Below are 23,960 nucleotides of genomic sequence, written 5' to 3'. Positions count from 1 at the left end.
TTAGAGGACAGATTTAGAACCATGTCTATAGTGCTTCCATGAAAACAGAAAAGAGCAGTTTTTAAATTCATTCCTTAAAATATTCTTTGCATTTTAAAGAAAACATTTGCTGTCGGCTAGCTCTTGATTTCCATTTTGAGTTCTCTGAATATTGTTTAGAGAAGTGATGGTTGTCAGTGGAAAGTATAGTGTCTCAGATGTTTCTAAGATGCTGTTGTTATATGTGGTGTCAAGGTAAGAGCACAGACTAGATTTTTGGAGGATTTAGAGTTTTGGCCTCAAATTTGGTACTGGCTGTGTGATCTTGAAATCCTTTTAACCTCTGCATGTGCACATGGTGTTTATCTTGGTGATCTTGGAGGGTCCATTCATCTTTCCAAGTTTCGTACTTAATAATGCCAATGTTTTTAATCACCATTATATGGTTTTGCATTCCACTCTTTTGTAAATTTAAAATGATTAGACATCATCCAGGCACATTTTGTTAAAAGGTGATATGGTAGTCTGGCCTTTGACTTTTCACTTGGTATTTTTTTGCTTAGCTAATAACCTTTGTATTGAAAGTTTACTGTACATGTTGAAACATTATTGTACATGTAGTTGTGAACATGGCGTGGACTGGACGTGATTGTGATGCTTATTTATTTCTCTTTTAGTTAAATACATCCCATGTATTTCTTGTCTTTACTGATGTCAGTCAACTTTTAATAATACCAGAATTGGAACCATAGATAACCAGTAGTGGTGATTACTTTGTCTTGGAGGGCTTGGAGGACAGCAGTAGCATCTAAACATTTTACAATAGCTTGTCAAAAATGGCTAACCAGGTACCAAGTCCAGTTTGATATCTTAGTGTTCAATTGCAGTTCTTCGTGAAGGCTTCAAGTTGTAAGAGATTCTGTGTCTGCAATTTAGAGTGTTGATGTATGAGTGTGTTTGCATCTGATTTTTTAAACATGGTTTCCTGAGTAACTAGTGTTATATAACATTTGTTAGGCTCTCATGGTGAATGAATTTGCAGAAACTCTTCTTTTGGTCACACTAAACCAGACTGCCAAGTAATTTGTTAGATTTGTAGGTGCTGGAGACAGCTTAATTTTATATTGCTGAATATTATTTTGATGCTATCTCATTTTGTTCAAATAAATTCTGGTTAAATTAGTTACTGGTATATTAATTTGCTGAGTCTCTGCTATCACTTGGAAGAAAAGTGGTAAGGATGTAGATGGCTCAGATGCTCCCTCAAGGGAAGCATAACTTAGTGTCCTGTTGTTTATAATTGCTTATAGCACAATAGTTTTTTAGTAGTTTATAATAGTTTAATAAATGCTGCCCCAGTTTTAAACTTAGTTCATTTACCACCATTATTGCCTCCCTATATGAACTCCCTTAACCATGTTAACTAAATGGCCACATGGCACAAATCAGCTTTTCTTTTTATTCTACTGTTTAGTTTATTTGCTTGTAGAATAGACTAAAGTTCTAGAAGAATCAAAAAATTTGTAGGATAGGAGACAACAGAAATTGATGTACCCAATTTGGGTAACAAGTTAGAAATGAAATCCATGCTGTCATTTTTTGAAGTCCAAAAAGAGAAGCAAAGAAGTATGTATCAGGTTCTGGTTCCAGCTGCCTGCTTCCTGATACACAAATATTTATTAAAAGTGACAGGTTAAAAATTGGATTCCTAAGGCAGAATATGACTGGTTTGATAATTTTTTTAAAGAACAGGAAATATCTGAGATTTTACATCTATAGTGGTGGATTTTTTTTCTTTCTTTCTTTTTTTTTTTTTTTTGTAGGGGCATGGGGCATGGTATGGAGCAAATAATACATATTTTTATGGCCAGCAAAACCAAATAGTCAACAGCTTAGACAATTCCAGTGAACTAATGGAGTTTCCTAAGGTAATGAATGAAAAATGTGAAATTATCTTTTATGTATTCCAGCAGTATGAATAAGTGATCAAAAAGGTAGAAGGAACCATATAAGATAAGAAGTAAGACAAAGACAGTGAGAGATTTGGCTGGCCATGAAACTCAATTGGAGATGAGGTTTAAATTATGAAAATAAGTAAAATAAAATACGTCTTGGGTGGAGAAAAGAAATATAAATCTTATCTAGACTAAGTGGAAGCATTGATTTAAAGAATTGTTAGACTGAAATGCTGTGAAGAGGCTTTTTTAAATTAAGGAAAAATTGGTTAATTCTGACAAGAAATTGATGAGCAAAAGACAACAAATATGTAGAAGAAAAAAGCACTGGCATTTGCATGGGGGTTCGGTGGGGAACTTATATCTGAAAAATGAGAGAAGGAATAGAGGGGAAATAGAAACTGTTTGGGAGATAGATCTGAAAGCCTTCAGTAGCTGAGTGAAGGTGGTGGGTACACTCTCTAAGGAAAGTTTATTACATTAAAAAGCGCCTTCTGGAAAGTATTTCAGGTTAAGCCTGTGGATTCAGGTAGGAGGAATTCTGATGGAAGAATCTAGCAGTGAAAAAGCATTGTGTAGAATGGTTGTGTCTTGCTTTCTATAACCAGAGGAGGGGGGTCTGGACAAAGTGAGATCACTACGTATCTGTGTAGTTTTGGTTTTGGGAGGTGGCGGGGAGGAGACAAGCAATACTCGATTGTCTTGTTTTCCCATTTATTTTGGCCTGTTGAGATGACTTAAAAAAGAATCACGAATATTTTGTAAAAAATATTGCCATCATTGCTTAATATGTTGTGTTCATTAACCATTTTCATCCCTTTATACATTGGAATTGCAGTTCACAAACTAAAACGAAAATTGTAGTGCATGGCCTTATTGTACAGGTGGATTAGAGAAAGCAGTTGACGCTCACTTATGCAATCAGAAGGCCTACTCTAGCCTTCAGAAATGAGGAACTTTGACAGGATATGTAGGCTATAATCTTTGTGATTTTTGTGTTTGGTATAAACACAAAATTCAGAAGGCTTTCTAGAATGGGTCTTTATAGACAATCTTCTAGGTAAAATTTATGAAGTGTCAGTATCAAGTAATGAGACAAGATTCTCATACACATAGTACAAATAAATTCTGTAACAGCTGTGCTTCTTGACAGAAAGAAAGTAGGGTTGGGGTCTTATAATTTGAAACAGCATATTCAGTATTGAAAATTTAAATTTGGATGTGAAAATAATTATTTTAAAAATTAACACAAATACTGTATCAGAAAGTAGAACCTGAAGAAACTTTTCTTAATGGGCCATGAACTGAAAAGTTGACACTTGTTTCTCAGTATAGCAATTTTCAAACATTCTTTCAAGTTGATATAAATTTAAAAGGCAAATATTGAGTCAAATTATGATGCTATAACTTAAGGCAGTTTGAAAAAAAACTAAGCATTGTATAATGTGAACAACAAAGTAAAATACATTTTGGTTTAGATTATGCAACCTGGAACAAATTGCTGAATTTACCTAAGCTTTGATTTTGTAATTTAGAAAGTTATCAGGTACAAGATTGGACACATTTGTTATGAGCAGCAAATGAAATAATGCTTTACCAAAGTGAGAATTTATCCACAAATTTTTTTCAAGAAATATTTATTGAATGTTTCCTATATGTCAGCCTCTTGTGCTTCCCTGGGGATACAAATGTAATATAAACAGTCTTAACCCTCGTGAAGATTATAATCCATTAAGAAACACATCAAGAAAACAGGTGACTAATTAGGGCTTATTAAAATGGAGACAGGAGTGAATGCATAGTCTATTTAATAGGCTAATGTAATATTGGTTATTGCAGAAACTTGGGTAGAGACTGCACTGGCCGTCATCTTTCTCTTGAATTCATTTATTCCCAGTTTTATGAACATGACCAGATTTATGCATGTTCTTTTGTAGTTTACCTTAACTTTGAACAATGAGATTGATAAACATGGACATTAAAAAAAAATTTTTTTATGAAGGTATTATTGGTATACACTCTTACGAAGGGTTCACATGAAAAAACAATGTGGTTACTACATTTACCCACATTATCAAGTCCCCATCCATACTCCAATGCAGTCACTGTCTATAACTGTAGTAAGATGCCACAGATACACTGTTTGCCCTCTCTGTGCTACACTGTTTTCCCCGTGACCACCAAACCATGTGTACTAAACATAATACACCTCAATCCCCTTCTCCCTCTCTCCCCATCTGCCCTCGCACAACCCTCTCCTTTGGTAACCACTAGTCTGTTCTTGGAGTCTCTGACTCTGCTGCTATTTTGTTCCTTCAGTTTTGCTTTGTTGTTATACACCACAAATGAGGGAGATCATTTGGCCCTTGTCTTTATCTACCTGGCTTACTTCACTGAGCATAATACCCTTTAGCTCCATCCCTGTTGTTGCAAATGGTAGGATTTGTTTTATTCTTATGGCTGGATAGTATTCCATTGTGTATATGTACCACATCATCTTTATCCATTCATCTACTGATGAACACTTAGGTTGCTTCCATATCATGTCTATTATAAATAGTGCTGCAATAAACATAGGGGTGCATATGTCTTTTTTTTTTAAGTTCACCTTCTTTTATGAGCTACTTTTTTTTATTTTGGTATCATTGATCTACAATTACATGAGGAACATTATGTTTACTAGACACCCCTTTTCACCAAGCCCCCCCCACAAACCCCGTTACAGTCACTGTCCATCAGTGTGGTGAGATGCTATAGAATCACTACTTGTCTTCTCTGTGTTGCAAAGCCCTCCCCGTGCCTCCCCCCACATTATGGATGCTAATTGTAATGCCCCCTTTCATTTTCCTCCCACTTGTCCTTCCCTTCCCACCCATCCTCCCAATTCCCTTTCCCTTTGGTAACTGTTAGTCCATTTTTGGGTTCTGTGATTCTGCTGCTGTTCTGTTCCTTCAATTTTTTCTTTGTTCTTATATTCCACAGATAAGTGAAATCATTTGGTACTTATCTTTTTCCACTTGGCTTATTTCACTGAGTGTAATACCCTCTAGCTCCATCCATGTTGTTGCAAATGGTAGGATTTGTTTCCTTCTTATGGCTGAATAATTCCATTGTGTATATATACCACATCTTCTTTATCCATTCATCTACTGATGGACACTTAGGCTGCTTCCATTTCTTGGCTATTGTAAATAGTGCTGTGATAAACATAGGGGTGCATCTATCTTTTTCAAACTGGGCTGCTGTATTCTTAGGGTAAATTCCTAGAAGTGGAATTCCTGGGTCAAATGGTATTTCTATTCTGAGCATTTTGAGGAACCTCCATACTGCTTTCCACAATGGTTGAACTAATTTACATTCTCACCAGCAGTGTAGGAGGGTTCCCATTTCTCCACAACCTCACCAACATTTGTTGTTGTTTGTCTTTTGTATGGTGGCAATCCTTACTGGTGTGAGGTGATATCTCACTGTGGTTTTAATTTGCATTTTCCTGATGATTAGCAATGTGGAGCATCTTTTCATGTGTCTGTTGGCCATCTGAATTTCTTCTTTGGGGAACTGTCTGTTCAGCTCCTCTGCCCATTTTTTAATTAGATTATTTGCTTTTTGTTTGTTGAGGTGCATGAGCTCTTTATATATTTTGGATGTCAACCCTTTATTGGATCTGTCATTTATGAATATGTTCTCCCATACTGTAGGATGCCTTTTTGTTCTATTGATGGTGTCCTTTGCTGTACAGAAGCTTTTCAGCTTGATATAGTCCCACTTGTTCATTTTTGCTTTTGTTTCCCTTGCCCAGGGAGATAGATATGTTCATGAAGATGTCACTAATGTTTATGTCCAAGAGATTTTTGCCTATGTTCTTTTCTAAGAGTTTTATGGTTTCATGACTTACATTCAGGTCTTTGATCCATTTCGAATTTACTTTTGTGTATGGGGTTAGACAATGATCCAGTTTCATTCTCTTACTTGTAGCTGTCCAGTTTTGCCAACACCAGATGTTGAAGAGGCTGTCATTTCTCCATTGTATGTCCGTGGCTCCTTTATTGTATATTAATTGACCATACATGTTTGGGTTAATGTTTGGAGTCTCTATTCTCTTCCACTGGTCTTTGGGTCTGTTCTTGTGCCAGTACCAAATTGTCTTGATTACTGTGGCTTTGTAGTAGAGCTTGAAGGTGGGGAGTGAGATGCCCCCCACTTTATTCTTCCTTCTCAGGATTGCTTTGGATATTTGGGGTCTTTGGTGGTTCTATATGAATTTTAGAACTATTTGTTCCAGTTCATTGTTGAAGAATACTGTTGGTAATTTGATAGCTACTGCATTGAATCTGTATATTGCTTTGGGCAGGATGGCCATTTTGACAATATTAATTCTTCCTAGCCAGGAACATGGGATAAGTTTCCATTTGTTAGTGTTCTCTTTAATTTCTCTTAAGAGTGTCATGTAGTTTTCAGGGTATAGTTCTTTCACTTCCTTGGTTAGGTTTATTCCTAAGTATTTTATTCTTTTTGATGCAGTTGTGAATGGAATTGTTTTCCTGATTTCTCTTTTTGTTAGTTCATTGTTAGTATATAGGAAAGCCACAGATTTCTGTGTGTTAATTTTGTATCCTGCAAGTTTGCTGAATTCCGATATTAGTTCTAGTAGTTTTGGAGTGGAGTCTTTAGGGATTTTTATGTACAATATCATGTCATCTGCAAATAGTGACTGTTTGATTTCTTCTTTACCAATCTGGATTCCTTGTATTTCTTTGTTTTGTCTAATTGCTGTGGCTAAGACCTCCAGTACTATGTTGAATAACAGTGGGGAGAGTGGGCATCCTTGTCTTGTTCCTGATCTTAGAGGAAAAGCTTTCAGCTTCTCCATGTTCAGTATGATGTTGGCTGTGGGTTTATCATATATGGCCTTTATTATGTTGAGGTACTTGCCCTCTATACCTATTTTGTTGAGTGTTTTTATCATGAATGGATGTTGAATTTTGTCTAATGCTTTTTCAGCATCTCTGGAGGTGATTATGTCATTTTTGTCATTTTTTTTTGTTTATATGGTGGATGATGTTGATGGATTTATGAATGTTGTACCATCCTTGCATCCCTGAGATGAATCCCACTTGGTCATGGTGTATGATCCTTTTGATGTACTTTTCAATTCGGTTTGCAAATATTTTGTTGAGTATTTTTGCATCTGTGTTCATTAGAGATATTGTTCTGTAATTTTCTTTTTTGGTTGGGTCTTTGCCTGGTTTTGGTATTAGAGAGATGTTGGCTTCATAGAATGAGTTTGGGAGTATTCCCTCCTCCTCTATTTTTTGGAAAACTTTAAGGAGAATGGGTATTGTATCTTCTCTGTATGTCTCATAGAATTCCGAGTAAATCCATCTGGCCCAGGGGTTTTGTTCTTGGGTAGTTTTTTAATTACCTCTTCAATTTCTTTGCTGGTAATTGGTTTGTTTAGATTTTGTGTTTCTTCCTTTGTCAGTCTTGGAAGGTTGTATTTTTCTATGAAGTTGTCCATTTCTTTTAGGTTTCCCAGCTTGTTAACATATAGGTTTTCATAGTATTCTCTAATAATTGTTTGTATTTCTCTGGGGTCTGTCATGATTTTTCCTTTCTCTTTTTTGATTCTTTTCATGTGTGTTGATTCTCTTTTTCTGTTAATAAGTCTGGCTAGGGGCTTATCTATTTTGTTTATTTTGTCAAAGAACCAGGTCTTGCTTTCATTTATTTTTTTTCTATTGTTTCCTTCTTCTCAATTTTATTTATTTCTTCTCTGATCTTTATTATGTCCCTCCTTCTGCTGACTTAGGCCTCATTTGTTCTTCTTTTTCCAATTTCAGTAATTGTGACTTTAGACTTTTCATTTGGGATTGTTCTTCTTTCTTTCAATATGCCTGGTTTGCTATATACTTTCCTCTTAGAACTGCTTTCGCTGCATCCCACAGAAGTTGGGGCTTTGTATTGTTGTTGTCATTTGTCTCCATATATTGCTTGATTTCTAATTTAAATTTAATTTAGTCATTGATCCATTGATTATTTAGGAGCATATTGTTAAGCCTCCATGTGTTCGTAAGCCTTTTTGCTTTCTTTGTACAATTTATTTGTAGCTTTATCTCTGTGGTCCGAGAAGTTGGTTGGTAGAATTTCAGTCTTTTTGAATTTACTGAGTCTCTTTTTGTGGCCTAGTATGTGGTCTATTATGGAAAATGTTCCATGTGCACTTGAGAAGAATGTATATCCTACTGCTTTTGGGGGTAGAGTCCGTAGATGTCTATTTGGTCCATGTGTTCTAGTGTGTTGTTCAGTGCCTGTGTGTCCTTACTTATTTTCTGTCTGGTGGATCTGTCCTTAGGAGTGAGTGGTGTCTTGAAGTCTCCTAAAATGAATTCATTGCATTCTATTTCCCCTTTTAATTCTGTTAGTATTTGTTTCACATATGTAGGTGCTCATGTGTTGAGCGTGTAGATATTTATAATGGTTATATCTTCATGTTGGAATGACCTCTTAATCATTATGTAATGTCCTTCTTTGTCTTCTGTGACTTTCCTTGTTTTGAAATCTTGTTTTGTCTGATACAAGTACTGAACTCCTGCTTTTTTCTCCCTGTTAGGTACATGAAGTATCTTTTTCCATCCCTTCACTTTTAGTCTGTGTATGTCTTTGTGTTTAAAGTGAGTCTCTTGTAGGCAGCATATATATTGGTCTTGTTTTTTATCAATTAAGTACTCTTGTCTTTTGATTGGTGCATTTAGTCCATTTACATTTAGGGTGATTATGGATAGGTATGTACTTACTGCCATTGCAGGCTTTAGATTCGTGGTTACCAAAGGTTCAAGGTTATGTTCCTTAGTATCTAAGAGTCTAACTTAACTCACTTAGTATGGTATTATAAACACAGTCTAAAGATTTTTTTTCCCCCTCCTTTTTCTTCCTTGTCCATTCTTTCTATACTCAGTATCATATTCTGTACTCTTTGTCTGTCCCTTGATTGACTTTGGGGATAGTTAATTTAAATTTGCATTTGCTTAGTAGTTAGCTGTTCTACTTTCTTTACTGTGTTTTTTTTTACCTCCTGTGACAGCTGTTAAGCCTTAGGAATACTTCCATTGAGTGCTTTAAGTTAGAAATTTATCCTAGATATATAAATGCACATGTATATGAGAGTGTATTTACAAAGCAGTTCATTGCTGGGATAGCACTTTTAGTAGCTTGGTGTTCTTCATATAAACTTGAATGTGGGTAGAATGCATCTGGAAATATATAGAAAAAGCTAGTAACAGTGCTTATTTATTTGGAGTTAGACTGAGGTGGCTGAAGAAGACAGAAATGGCAGGTTTTTAACTGAATATCCTTTATAAATAGATGCACAGGTCTTACCTGCTAAAATTAATATTCAAAAGAATAACAGTGAACTAATCTCTTGTAAGACATGTGCCATCAGTGGACACACTGGCGGTATTTGTTCATCACTCATGTGCCAGTAATGCAGCAGCATTTGGTGTTCAAACATCTTTCCTGCCAAAGGAAGTTTTCTTTAACTTCCTCTCCTCACTCTCAACTAGCTAGGGGAGGCCCCCTGCCACCTAGATTCATTCGTCCTGTGTATTTTTTCAGAGCACTTAATACATTTGTTATTAAATAGTTGATATTTTCCACAGGCTTAATGTTTTGTGTTTGACCCCCTTATGTTAGTCAGGCTCACTGAGGGTTGGGGGTCCGCCTTTCTCTTTCGTTGCCGGGGCCCCCAGTATGTACCAGGATGTCTTGTGTTTGGATGACACTCAGTGCGTATTTGAATGTGTGAAGAATAATTCGAGATTATCAGAGCAAAACCCCAGCCTCTTGGAAAAATACAAGCTTGTGTCTTCTCAGCCATATTGGCCTCCCTAAAATAAATGAAAAATTTACCTTTTTTAAAGGGGAAATCACAGATCCCTATTAGAAACCATGATAAACCATGAAATGCAAAGGTGGAAATACTGGCAAATGTTGTTACATGATTTCAGTGATTTCGTGGATCTCCCTGCAGCTCTTGTTGTAGACCCGCATCTCTCCAGGTGTCCACTCTGCAGGATTGTTTCCCACTTACCTTTATTCTACAGTTTTTGGTGTCTTTGTTTTGTGACTTTTTCTCTTGTTACTGGGACTAATCTTTTGTGTTTTATTAGAAAAAATTACATGTATTTACATAACTATTATGTAAAATTTACATATATTACGAACACACATTAAAGTTGAGAAAACTGTGATTTTGGACACCAGAATACCTACTGCTCATATTCTACAATTAACCTTGGACCATATTTCCTTTATCATGTAATTTGCCATCTATCTACCCATCATCCTTTTTATTTAGTGTATTTCAGAGTAAGTTCCCACCATTACACTTTTCTCCCATATATGTCAGCTTCCCTGGTATTAAATAAAGTTCAGTGTTTCTTTATAGGATTCTTTTGAGGTAGAAATTTATATACAGTGAAATTCACCAATCTTACATGCAGCGTTTGATTAGTTTTGACAGATGCATACACCTGTGAAATTCTTAAGTTCTGTTGAGATAGAGAACATTACTCTCACCCCAGAAGGTTTGCTCTTGTTCCCCACTATCCTTTGTGTTTTTATTTAAGTGATTATAACTTACTTCTGTTTGTTATTTTTACATCATAATGCTCCTCTCAGTTTATACTGTTTGATCAGTATTCTATCACTAGCTGAGGTCTGATGACAGAATATCAGCCAACTTGGGATTCTTAAGAATTTGCCTAACCATGAAACCAAGAAGATCCAGTGTGCATCAGTAAAATACTTGCCAGCCTTGTGCTTGCGTAGGTGGTGTTGTTTGATAGGTGTTTGGGCAGGGAGAAAGGAGGTGTAGGAGTAATGACTGAGCAGAAGGAAGTGGGGGTCTTATAGATGCCCTGTGTTTATAAGGTTTTCTGTAGGTGGCAGCTCATTTTGGTTGATAAGCTTCCTGCTACCTTATTCCCTTTCAATGTTAGAAGTTTTACCACCACACATCTTACACAATTGCTCTTGGAAGTGAGATAAGGAAATGAATATTGTAATCTTTCCTGTGGGAGAATAATAGCCATGTGTCTTAGAACACAGTAGTGGAGAGGTAAGGAATGGGTAAGAAATTTAGGGACTTGTTGCGGCACCAGATGGTAACATTCATGCAGTCATGGACACTCTTTTACCCCTGAAGGATGGAGGAAATGGGGTGTCCCATGGGAAGAAAAAATCTATAAAGCAAACTCAATCTCTTTTCATAGGAATCTTGTGAACTGTAGGTATGGTGATGATAGCATATTGATGTGTCTTTCTGATGTAATAGGAATTAGTTACCTCAGAGGAGATCAGTCATTTTCATAAACATTTTATGGATTTAAAATCCTGGTCGGTTCTTAAGTATGGATTCATTTGTGGTCTGAGAAAAAGTATAATTAGGCATTATAGTTTGCATGTTCTAAGAAACACAAAAACAGTGTTAGTAATACCCACATAATAGGCCATTGGTGTCAGAATAAGTTTCTTGTACTTAAATCATAAGATTGCAGATATGCTAGCTGCTTTTCATAATAATGATTATCATTATCTAAAAGTGTAATTTCCTGATAACTTATTACAAACCTCTATTTTAGTATTATTGATTGTACGGTATTTTATATTTAAACATTTTTGTATTTGTTGTCAATAATACTACAATACAATAATCATTCACAGTATCAGTAATATCAGCAATACTTGTGAAATGAACCATTCTTTTTCTGCATATTACCACAATGTAACAATTATAACTAATGTATATCTTCTCAAGGCTTCTGATAATTCTGGTTTCCTAGATCAGGCCCTCCTTTTTTATCCCTAGTGGTTTCCTATGGTGCCAAGTTAAAAAAAAAATCAACTGAAAAGCTCAAAGTCTGGGATTTTGCAAATCAAACTTCTGTGCAGTTAGCCTGATCTCTTAGGCAACATGAAATCAATATATAGTAGTGGTATTTGAGACGTATGGAACACATACTTTGTATGTGTTACATTTGTTACTAAACTCTTCCCACAACCCTATCAGATAGATACTGTTATTCTCAATTTACAAGGAAAGCTCTTGCTCTTACACAGCTTGTAAATGGTAGAGCTTCAATCCAAATCATTTTCTTAACTATTGCACCAAAGACTGTACTCCTCCTGTCTACTCATCTAATGAAGGCTGCCTTAGATTAGTTTACTAAGGACTACAATGGCAGTTTGGCTCTCATTTGAGGGAAATGATCCAAATCCTTCTCACAGGTCAGTTATTTCTTGTCACTCTCATCAGAGCAGGCTGTGGCATGCTCTCTGCAACTGCCCATCTTAGACGGTTCACTCAGCATTCACTGAGTATAGACAAGCAGTTGCTCTGTACTGTTTCTACCTTGCCATAGTTGTTTTAGGACATTACGTCGGTGCTGATCAGTGTATCATGAAGTAGTTCCACTCAGTCTCACCTTTGGAGACAGTTTAGTTATTATAGTATGTTTTCCAGTGTTTATATACACTAGATTACCCTGAAATGGTGGGCATGTTGAGTCACAGTGTATTGCAGTCATTCTGTTTTTCAGCCAAACATTTTTCTCATATAAAGCTTTAAGTTTGCACCGTAAATTAGAGCTATTTAAAAAATGTGCTCGATTTTTTTAGCTGGATTGTAGCTTTATCTTGTACATTTTCATGTAGTTTCTGGTGCTTTAACCTTCAGGGTCATTAGTTAATAAGTTTAATAATTATATTTCTGGACCATATTTTTGGCACTTCTCATTAGCCAATGAGCAGTAAATGTACTTGGTTTTGGGACATATATTGCCTGAGGTAAATTGGTAATACAAAGCAGCCATTTACCTAATCATGTCTATTTTTTGTGTATTTTCACACAGAAGAAAGAACCTTCTAAATCCATTGTCAAGAAAAAAGTGACCAAGGTTGCAGAAGCAAAAAAAGTAATGAAGAGAAATTTTAAAGCGAATAAGAAAATAACCTTTACTGATGAAGGGGAGGTAAGATGGTTAAATGCTTCATTTCTGATGTACATTCCAAGTATTATAAAGAGTGTGATTCTCCTGTTGACTTACCACTCATTAATGAGAAAAAAAGATGATTCTCTAAAGCATGCTAGGCAATTCCTTTCATTGTTACTATAGGCATTTCATCGACTACACATCTGTAGGCAAGAATGCCTTTCTGACAATAAAATGAGCTACTTCTTGATAATGATACAGACTTAGTTTTGAACTTCTAAATTCCATTTTATAGATTAGATTTTCTTGTCATGATATCCATCAACATGTTCTACAGGAACAGTGCAAGAATAGTAACACAGCTGCTTGCTGCAGCCTGTTTTCCTGGACTCTGATAAGTCTCTGCTTTGCAGGTCCTCAATTTGAGATGCTGTATTGGCATGTTTCTTACTGGGCTTCCAATAAGAGGGAATTCTCTGCTGTTCAAATAAGTCTCTGATTAAAGTAATCTCACATACAGTGCCCAGTTTTCATCTTACCATTACCATGGTCCTGGTGTATTTCATACCCATAGACTGAGAAAAGGGGTAACCACTCACAGGCTGTTCATGAAAGGTCACTCTGTAACGTAATATTAATCTTTTTAAAGAGGAAAAAGATCTAGACAGTCAAGTATCTTACCTCAGGAGTAATGGCTAGTTAATGGTCACAGCAGGGTCTTCCGAGTATTGTGTCTTGGCTTTATACTCACCTACCTGTAGGTTTCCCTTTTCATTCTAATGTAGCACACAGCACCTCATGCCCACCATAATCTCATTTGCCCTGCCCTCTCATTTTTTTTCCTCATGGTGCTATTATGTGACTGTATATTCTGTGTTTATTCTGTCATTTTTTCCACTCCAGTGGAATGAGGGAAGCTAGATGAGGGAAGGTATTTGTTGGCTTTGCTCATTATCCTGTCCCCAGCACTTAGAACAGTGCCTAACATATAATAAACCCTAGAAAAAGTTTGAATGAATCATTTTCTAATATCTGAATAACAGCATTTTATTCCAGCTGTCATGTATCACATCAGATATTTCATCATCATTAATATTAAATTATACGTAAATGTGCCTAAGCAGTCTATAGCCAATGGAATATGTTTTCTTTAAATTTTGAAGTTAACAAAGATTTGGGTGTTACTTTGAGGAAGGGAACTTTGCTTCAGAAGCCCAGATTTGCACTAATAATATGGAGTAAAATGATGCATAAATCTTAGGAAAACTAACAAAACAGAGTACAATTCAAAGTTGTTGGATTTTGCAGAGGAAGCCTATGCAATTGATGAGTTGTGAACCTCTGCTGCAATTATTAAAAAGAGGTCAGCCCCTGTAAAGCAGGTTAAACTAGAACATAGTTGTATTGCATGAGATGCTTGTTGTAAAATAAGATCAATGCTATTAGCATAAAGAGGTTCCTTATTATGCTACCAAGTTTAACTGCACAGATTATAACAATTATCTTCAAGATGAGTGTAAATTCTTAACTATAAAATGTTTCAATGTAAACTTATTGCTGATAGCAGCTCTCTATGTCTGAGCTGCACTAGAACATCTGATCTAAAATTCTGAGAGATATGCTACTATTTGTTCAGCTGACAGAGGAATGAACATTTTTCACTGTGAATGAAAAAGAAGTGAGGGGTCAGGGCATTGGATGGCATTCTTACCATTACAACTGATCAGTGCAGTGACCTGCCAGCATGGCCGCTCTGCAGTGACATTTGTGACCCGCCTTTGTTGCCCAAAGTGGAGACTCTGTAAACATCTCTTCTTGAAGAATGGCTGTGTGGGCAATAGAAGTGAGGGGAGGCATTAATACCTGAGATGTGTGTGCCTACAACTTCATTTTGCCTGCACATTAATTAGTGGTCTTTCAAAACAGTGGCAGCTACTTAAATCCTTCCGGCAACCAATTCTTAGATAAAAGAAGAGAATGGGTTTTGTATAAATTGTCTTTTGAGTTTTACAGTGTTAAACCTGGAAGGTATTGAGTCAAGCCAACCTTTTATTTTGCAGACAAGGACACAGATGCCTAGAGATAAGTAATTTATTCAGGATTATGCAGTGGGCTAGTGAAAGCTAGATGCTAAGCCAGGCCCCTTGACTCCCAGATCAGTGCCCTGATTTCTGTGTTACCTTGCTCCTAACCATAAATGGTATGGGCAAAATTTGATTTTGTAGATTTGAGCAAGCCTGTAAAATCCACTCTTTTTCTCCTTTAGTTATTTTAATTTTTATGTATAGTCCTGGCTGATATGTGATCTGTTATGTGTCAGATTCTGTGTTGGTCTCTGAAGATATATGAATAAGATAGGCAACTGCTTTCAAGGAGACTAATTCTAGTAAGAAAGCCGGAGAGTAAAACAACACAGTGAGAGAACGTTGGAGGCGCACGTAAGGCGCTGTGGCTGCTGCTGTGGCTGCCCCTTGGTGATGCTTGCTGCCCTGTGCTGGTCATGTGGAGCCAGCTTGGTGGAGTGCAGCATACTTAACACTGAGATGGTGAGGCAACTACCTTTTCCTCCAAATTATTTTATGAAATTTTCCTTTAATCCTAATTTCATTGGATTATGGCAGCATTACTTTATCCTGATACATGAGGTAGTCTTTTCTGTGGCTTGCTCAGAAGTTCTGTGCACAGGCTTGCTCACAAACTTAAATTATAGTTTGTTAAAAAGTTTAGGAAAAACAGATGTAAAGTAGAGAGTGCCTATTTTGCACCATTTCCAATTCTTTTTATAAAGGGAAATGATTTTCTGTTGATAATTCCTGTCTCCGCCCCCCCCCCCCCCCATGCTTAATTTTTTCTGTCTGTAGTTAGTTCAGCAGTGGCCACAAATGCAGAAATTTGTCTCAAAGGATACTGAGGAAGAGGACGACACTGGTGGTATCAACTTAGATAAAGCAAAAGAAAGGCTTCAAGAAGAGGACAAATTTGACAAAGAAGAATATAGGAAGAAAATTAAGGCAAAGCATCGGGTAAGTTTTCCATCTTGAATTAATACCAAGTGAAATTTATATGTCCCTAAATATATCTAATTTAGATATGTAGGTAATTTGATACTCATTAATAACCAAATTACTTTCTTTATTGCTTTCTCTAACACTTGTTTTTCTGTGGCTATTTCATCATTTCATCTATTCCGTTTTTTTTTTTGTTCTGCTTTTGGAGTCTTTGTATACTACCAATTTCTTAGAATGTTACTTAAATCTGCTTGTAGTTGAGGTAACCCAAATAATACTAGTGATTCTTTTTAATTAAGGTTTTTATTTTGAGATAATTATAGTTACACATGTGGTTGTAAGAAGTAATACAGAGAGATCTCACGTGCTCTGTTTTTGTAATTTTTTGCCATTTCAGGAATGTTATATAAATGGAAATATATAGTGTGTAGCCTTTTGGGGTTGGCTTTTTTTCTCTGCAGATTCATCCAAGTTGGTGAATCCAGTGCTTCATTCTGTTACTGAGCAGTAGTTCATGTATGGAGGTACTGCAGTTTATCTTGCCACACACCCACTGGAGTGACATGAGTGTTGTTTCCAGCTTCAATGCAGTAGTTAACTTTCTTTCCAGAGCAATTACTTAATAAAGGATATATGATTATACCTGTTATATTAAAAGAAAATCAAACATTTGTAAGAGGTAGAACTTCTTTATAAACATGTTCTCTGTTGGTCTAAACTTGGCAGTCTTCTCTTATCCTTGAAGTGGGTTACTTCATTCTGGTCACTCCTGATATTACTGTCCTTTCACACTACTAATCCCCATAAACGTTTACATTTCACTAGATAAATGAGTCAGTGAAATAAAATATTTACATTTTTGAACAAGTGTCTGCAGCATGCCTTGAGACAATGACTGATTTCTGGGGAACGCAGTATCATACCTGAAAATCGCTGCTATAATAATTAAGTTCTATATTAAGAAACTTTAAGCCTTTGGATTTGGACATTATTAACTGTAACCTGAGAAGGATTCTTGTTGTTTTTGACTCCTGTTTGACCTTGTAACTATTTTATGGCCCAGTAAACTTTTTTTTTAATAGAGCAGCAATTCTCATTTCTTTACAATTTGATGCAGATTCACAGCAGCATTTGATGAATAAGAAATAGCAGATATTGAAGGTAGTTTCAGGGATGGAAATGAATGGTGACCAAAACATTCCAGAAATATGGTGAAAAATGGATCTGATATATACTAGTTGCAACTGCTGGGTATTTATGTTATTGAGAGAACTAACCATTTCCTGCACTGCTGCTTTTAGTATAGTACTTTACACAGAATTTGGAGTTAATAATTTATTAAAATTTTTAATAATATTAAGTGTCAGCGCCTTGTCATAAATACTTAAAGTATTTATTCAGGGGAAGATTAAGCACAAGAATATTATGTCCTTTATTTTTAAACTGTAACCAGCAGGAAAGGAAATAGGAAGAATTTACATAAAATAAAGGCTTCTGTTTCCCTTTCTCCCCATTCTCCCCACTTGCCCAGGTATGGAAGTTATTCCTTACTGTGGAATCCAAGCTGTGGAATCTTATTTCTGAAACCTTTAGAAACTTAATTTCAAATTGACTAGTTGAATATGTATTACACAGTGTTTACATGCTAAACTCATCCTCTGCTTGCTGAGACAGAATACTTAAAATACATGGGTTCCTCTTTCCTTGAGTAGATTATAATTAAATCGTAGTTAACTGTGGACATCTTGCCACTGCTCAAAAGGTTTTTGCACCTTTCTTTTTTTACATTAAAACTTTTGAAATGAATAAGCATATTGTTCCAAAATCAAGATCATTAAAAAGTTAATATTGAGAAGGCTTGTTACTGCCCATACCTATTATTCATATCTCCACCAGTATAGGTAACTTTTCTTACTAATTATTAATGTATCCTTCCTGTTTCTTTGTGCAAAAACAAATAAATAGAAATACATATGCTTGTTTTTTCCTTTGTTACATGAAAGGTAGTATACTATGTATAGATTATTCTGTACTTTTCCATTTTCACTTATTTTTGAGCTTTTAAATAATTGATGTTCTTGTAGCATATGATTTTTAAACTGTCACTGTGATAATCTCACAGCAAAGTTCAACAGAGCAGTTTTGGGCTGACATAGCTGTGAGACAGATCTTTACATATACTTCTGGTTTTGAAGTCAGTGCCTCTGTAACTAAAATAAATATAAGACCTTTTAAAACAAGTCAAAGCTTCTTATTTTATATGAAAAGTATATTCTGCTCAAGGTGGCCTGTGGCATACCTTCCATATTGGAAGTTGAAAATATGTAGTCTGAAAAAAGCACAAGGAAGTAGCTAACGTGTCTTCTTTCTATTCAATATAAAAGCTACCTTGCATAGACATGATTAGGTTATTAGTATTTTTATCAGCAAAATGATTATTTAACATAGGAAGTATTTGTGTATTAAAGTAGAAAAAACTTCGTATTTGTGAGCATTTTGAAATTACAGTTGATTCTTGAATGGTGGTGTCTAGGGGTGCCGCCTCCCTGTGCAGCTAGCTGAAAGTCTGCGTACACCTTCTGACTCCACAAAAACTGAACTACTAATAGCCTGCTGTTCACCAGAGTCCTTACTCGTAAAGAGTTGATTAACACATATTTTATATGTTTTATGTATTTCAAACCTGCATGGTTGAAGACTCAACTATAGTGTTTATTACAATAGCATACATAGACACAATATAGAAGATAAAATCAGTTAAGCACCAAGCTTCCATGGACTGGATTTCTAGAAGACATACAGGATATTTTCTTACATGGCAAATTTTAATATTTGGCATCATGTTTGGAAGAAAGAGTGTTGAACTGTACTTATATTTGAGTCCCAGATCTGGCAGTTGATTGGGATTGCAGGCACCTGTTTGGTCTGCACTTTGTATCCTGAAAAATGGGGAGTGGGAGTGAGGGTTAACACCGGGTGATGAGAGAGACCCCCGGCTCTGTGGGTATGGGTAAGACATGGGAATACAGTTGTCCAGCTCTGTGAGTATGGGTAAGACATGGGAATACAGTTGTCCTTTCCTGTTCGAAAATGCAGTTTTAATTTGCTGTTTTTCCCTACTGAAAAATCAGGTTCTGTGCTTGATAAGGCTTCCTTCTTCACTTATTTTCCAATGGTTACTAAAATTTGACTTTAAAAACCAAATACATTATTAATCCTGCACAGATTATTTTATCTTAATTACTTTACTTGAACACATTATTGGTTTTAAAATCATTTTCTTTCCTAATTGAATATATTACCTACTGTTATGAAAATTCTTAGTTTTTTCTAGCATAAGGTTTTACCTTGGGCAAATGCAATTATGCTTCCCTTGAAGCTGTCTCTCATAATTTTGTTATTTCTCTGAAAGCATACTGAAAAGAATTATGTGTCCCTAAAGAATACTTGAAATACTAACATTGGGGTATGGTAGGGTATAGGAATATGCTTTGTTTCATGAAGATGGAAAAAGGTAAAAAAAACATTTGACACAATTATGAATAAGGAATGTGTCGAAAGAGTTTTTTTTTCTTTTTTATTAAGGTATCTTTGATATACACTATTATGAAGGCTTCACAAGAAAAACAATGTGGTTATTACATTCACTCTTACTATTCAGTCCCCCCACCATACCTAATTGCAGTCACTGTTATTCAGTGTAGTAAGATGCCACAGAGTCCCTATTTGTCTTGTCTGTGCTACACTGTCTTCCCCGTGACCCCACACACACCATGTGTACCAATCATGATACCCGACGATCCCCTTCTCCCTTCCTCCCCACCCACCCTCGCCCACCCCTCCCCTTTGAATAACCACTAGTCCCTTCTTTGAGTCTGTGAGTCTTCTGCTATTTTGTTCCTTCAGTTTTGCTTCAATGTTATACTCCACAAATGAGGGAAATCATTTGGTATTTGTCTTTCACTGCCTGACTTATTTCACTGAGTATAATACCCTCTAGCTCCATCCATGTCATTGTAAATGGTAGGATTTTCTTTCTTTTGGCTGAATAGTATTCCATTGTGTATATGTACCACATCTTCTTTATCCATTCATCTACTGATGGACACTTAGGTTGCTTTTATATCTTGGCTGCTGTAAATAGTGCTATGATAAACATAGGGGTGCATATGTCTTTTTGAATCTGAGAAGTTGTTTTCCTTGAGTAAATTCCTAGGAGTGGAATTTCTGTGTCAAATGGTAATACTATATTTAGTTTTTTGAGGAACCTCCATATTGCTTTCCACAATGGTTGAACTAGTTTACATTCCCACCAGCAGTGTAGGAGGTTTCACCTTTCTCCGAATTGTTGCAACCATTTGTTGTTACCAGTCTTTTCTATGTTCCCCCTCCTAACTGGTGTGAGGTGATATCTCATGGTTTTAATTTGCATTTCCCTGATAATTACCAATGTGGAGCATTTTTTCATGTGCCTGTAGGCTATCTGAGTTTCTTCTTTGGAGAAGTGTCTGTTCAGATCTTCTGCCCGTTTTTTAATTGGATTATTTGCTTTCTGGTTGTTGAGGCATGTGAGTTCTTTATGTATTTTAGATATTAACCCCTTGTTGGATATGTCATTTACAAATATATTCTCCTATACTGTAGGTTGCTTTTTTGTTCTTCTAATGGTGTCCTTTGCTGTACAGAAGCTTTTTAGCATAATATTGACCCATTTCTTCATTTTTCATTTTGTTTCCCTTGCTTGAGGAGATGCATTCAGGAAAAAGTTACTCATGTTTATTCTCAAGAGATTTTTGCCTTTGTTTTCTTCGAAGAGTTTTATGGTTTGATTATTTACATTCAGGACTTTGATCCATTTTGAGTTTACTTTTGTGTATGGGGTTAGACAATAATCCAGTTTCATTCTCTTGCATGTAGCTGTCCAGTTTTGCCAACACCAGCTGTTGAAGAGGCTGTCATTTCCCAATTGTATAGCTATGGCTCCTTTATTTTATATTAGTTGACCATTTATGCTTGGGTTTATATCTGGGCTCTCTATTCTATTCCATTGATCTATGAGTCTGTGCTTGTGCCAGTACCAAATTGTCTTGATTACTGTGGCTTTGTAGTAGAGCTTGAAGTCAGGGAGCATAATCCCCTACACTTTATTCTTCCTTCTCAGGATTGCTTTGACTATTCAGGGTCTTTGTGTTTCAATATGAATTTTAGAACTATTTGCTCTAGTTTGTTGAAGAATGCTGTAAGCATTTTGATAGGGATTGCATTAAATCTGTAGATTGCTTTAGGCAGAATGTCCATTTTGACAATATTAATTCTTCTTATTCATGAGCACAGAATGTGTTTCCATTTATTGCTATCTTCTTTAATTTCTCTCATGAGTGTCTTGTAGTTTTCAGGGTATAGGCCTTTCACTTTCTTGGTTAGGTTTTTTCCTAGGTATTTAATTTTTTTTGATGAAGTTGTGAATGGAATTGTTTTTCTGATTTCTGATAGTTCATCATTAGTGTATAGAAATGCAACAAATTTCTGTGTATTAATTTTGTATGCGGTAACATTGTTGAACTCAAATACTAGATCTAGTAGTTTTGGAGTGGTTCTTTTGGTTTTTTTATGTACAATACCATCTCATCTGCACACAGGAACAGTTTAATTTCTTCCTTGCCTACCTGGATGCCTTTTATTTCTTTGTGTTGTCTGATTGCTGTGGCTAGGACCTCCAGCACTATGTTGAATAAAAGTGGGGGGAATGGGAATCTTATCTTGTTCCTGATCTTAAAGGAAAAGCTTTCAGCTTCTTGCTGTTCAGTATGATGTTGGCTATGGTGTTGTCATATATGGCCTTTATTATGTTGAGGTACTTGCCCTCTATACCCATTTTGTTGAGAGTTTTTATCATGAAAGGATGTTGAATTTTGTGGATTGCTTTTTCAGCATCTGTTGAGATGATGTGTGGTTTTGTCCTTCTTTTTGTTGACGTGGTGGATAATGTTGATGGATTTTCAAATTCTGTACCCTCCTTGCATCCCTGGGATGAATCCCACTTGATCATGATAGATGATCTTTTTGATGTATTTTTGAATTCGGTTTGCTAATATTTTGTTGAGTATTTTTGCATCTATGTTCATCAGGGATATTGGTCTGTAATTTTCTTTTTTTATGGTGTCTTTGCCTGGTTTTGGTATTAGAGTGATGTTGGCCTTGTAGAATGAGTTTGGGAGTATTTCCTCCTCTTCTATTTTCTGGAAAACTTTAAGGAGGATGGATATTAGGTCTTCAGTAAATGTTTGATAAAATTCAGTAGTGAAGCCATCTGGTCCAGGAGTTTTTTTGTAGGTAATTCTTTCTGTAATTTATTTCTAGTTTAATACCTTTGTGGTCTGAGAAGCAGGTTGGTGCAATTTCAATCTTTTAGAATTTACTGAGGCTCTTTTTGTTGCCTAGTATATTATCTATTTTTGAAAATGTTCCATATGCACTTGAGAAGAATGTGTGTTGTGCTGCTTTTGGGTTGAGTGTTCTGTAGATGTCCGTTAGGTCCTACTATTCTAGTGTGTCAGTGCCTCTGTCTCCTTACTTATTTTCTGTCTGGTTGATCTGTCCTTTGGAGTAGTGGTGTGTTGAAGTCTCCTAAAATGATTATATTGCATTCTATTTCCCCTTTTAATTCTGTTTGTATTTGTTTCACATATGTCGGTGCTCCTGTGTTGGGTGCAGAGATATTTATAATGCTTATATCCTCTTGTTGGACTGACCCCTTTATCATTATGTAATGTCCTTCTTTATCTCTTGTGACTTTCTTTGTTTTGAAGTCTATTTTGTCTGATACAAGTACTGCAACTTCTGCTTTTTTCTCTCTATTAGTTGCATGAAATATCTTTTTCCATCCCTTTACTTTCAGTCTGTGTATATCTTTGGGTTTAAAGTGAGTCTCTTGTAGGCAGCATATAGATGGGTCTTGTATTTTTTATCCATTCAGTGGCTCTATGTCTTTTGATTGGTGCATTCAGTCCATATACATTTAGGGTGATTATCAATAGGTGTTTAGTTATTGCCACTGCAGAATTTAGATTTGTGGTTACCAGAAGTTCAGTGGTAATTCCATTACTATCTAACAGTCTTATTTAACTCACTTAGTATGCTATTACAAACACAGTCTAAAGGTTCTTTTTTTTTTTTTCCTCCTTTTTCTTCCTCCTCCACTCTTTGCATATTAGGTATAATATTCTGTACTCTTTGTGTATCCCTTGATTGACTTTGGGGGTAGTTGATCTGATTTTGCTTCTGCTTAGTAATTAATTCTACTTTCTTTACTGTGGTTTTATTTCCCCTGGTGACAGGTATTTAGCCTTAGGAACACTTCCATTCATAGCAGTCCCTCCAAAATACACTGTAGAGGTGGTTTGTGGGAGGTACATTCTCTCAGCTTTTGCTCATCTGAAGATTGTTTAATCGCACCTTCAAATTTAAATGAGAATCTTGTCATCTAGAGAATTCTTGGTTCAAGGCCCTTCTGTTTTGTTGCATTTAATATATCATGCCACTCCCTTCTGGCATGTAAGGTTTCTGTTGAGAAATCTGATGATAGCTTGATGGGTTTTCCTTTGTGTGTAATCTGTTTTCTCTCTCTAGCTGCTTTTAAAAGTCTGTCCTTATCTTTGATCTTTGCCATTTTAATTATTATGTCTTGGTGTTGTCTTCCTTGAGTCCCTTGTGTTGTGTGATCTGTGCACCTCATGGCCTGAGAAACTATCTCCTTCCCCAGACTGAGGAAGTTTTCAGCAATTACCTCCTCAAAGACACTTTCTATTCCTTTTCTCTCTCTTCTTCTTCTGATACCCCTATATTGTGAATATTGTTATGTTTGGATTTGTCACAGTATTGTCTCAATATTCTTTCTTTCCTAGAGATCCTTTTTTTTCTCTGTGCCTCACTTTCTTTGTATTCCTCTTCTCTAATTTCTATTCCATTTATTGTCTCTTCTACTATATCTGATCTGCTTTTAAATCCCTCCATTGTATGTTTCTTTT

The 23,960-nt window shown here is 35.9% G+C and overlaps 1 protein-coding gene across 2 annotated transcripts in view; it reads left to right on the top strand.

The window, feature by feature from the left end:
* Positions 1 to 23,960, top strand: part of DDX10 (DEAD-box helicase 10) — a 315,320-nt gene that overhangs the window by 159,528 nt on the left and 131,832 nt on the right. For both annotated transcript variants that reach the window (XM_037026651.2, XM_037026650.2), the window contains 2 exons: positions 12,845 to 12,964; positions 15,787 to 15,948. In XM_037026651.2, the coding sequence (XP_036882546.2) occupies positions 12,845 to 12,964; positions 15,787 to 15,948 (282 nt within the window). The remainder of the gene's footprint in view (positions 1 to 12,844; positions 12,965 to 15,786; positions 15,949 to 23,960) is intronic.

Source organism: Manis javanica, chromosome 6 (assembly GCF_040802235.1).
Source record: "Manis javanica isolate MJ-LG chromosome 6, MJ_LKY, whole genome shotgun sequence".
NCBI classification, from domain to species: domain Eukaryota; kingdom Metazoa; phylum Chordata; class Mammalia; order Pholidota; family Manidae; genus Manis; species Manis javanica.
This window is presented reverse-complemented; position numbering and strand designations above follow the sequence as displayed.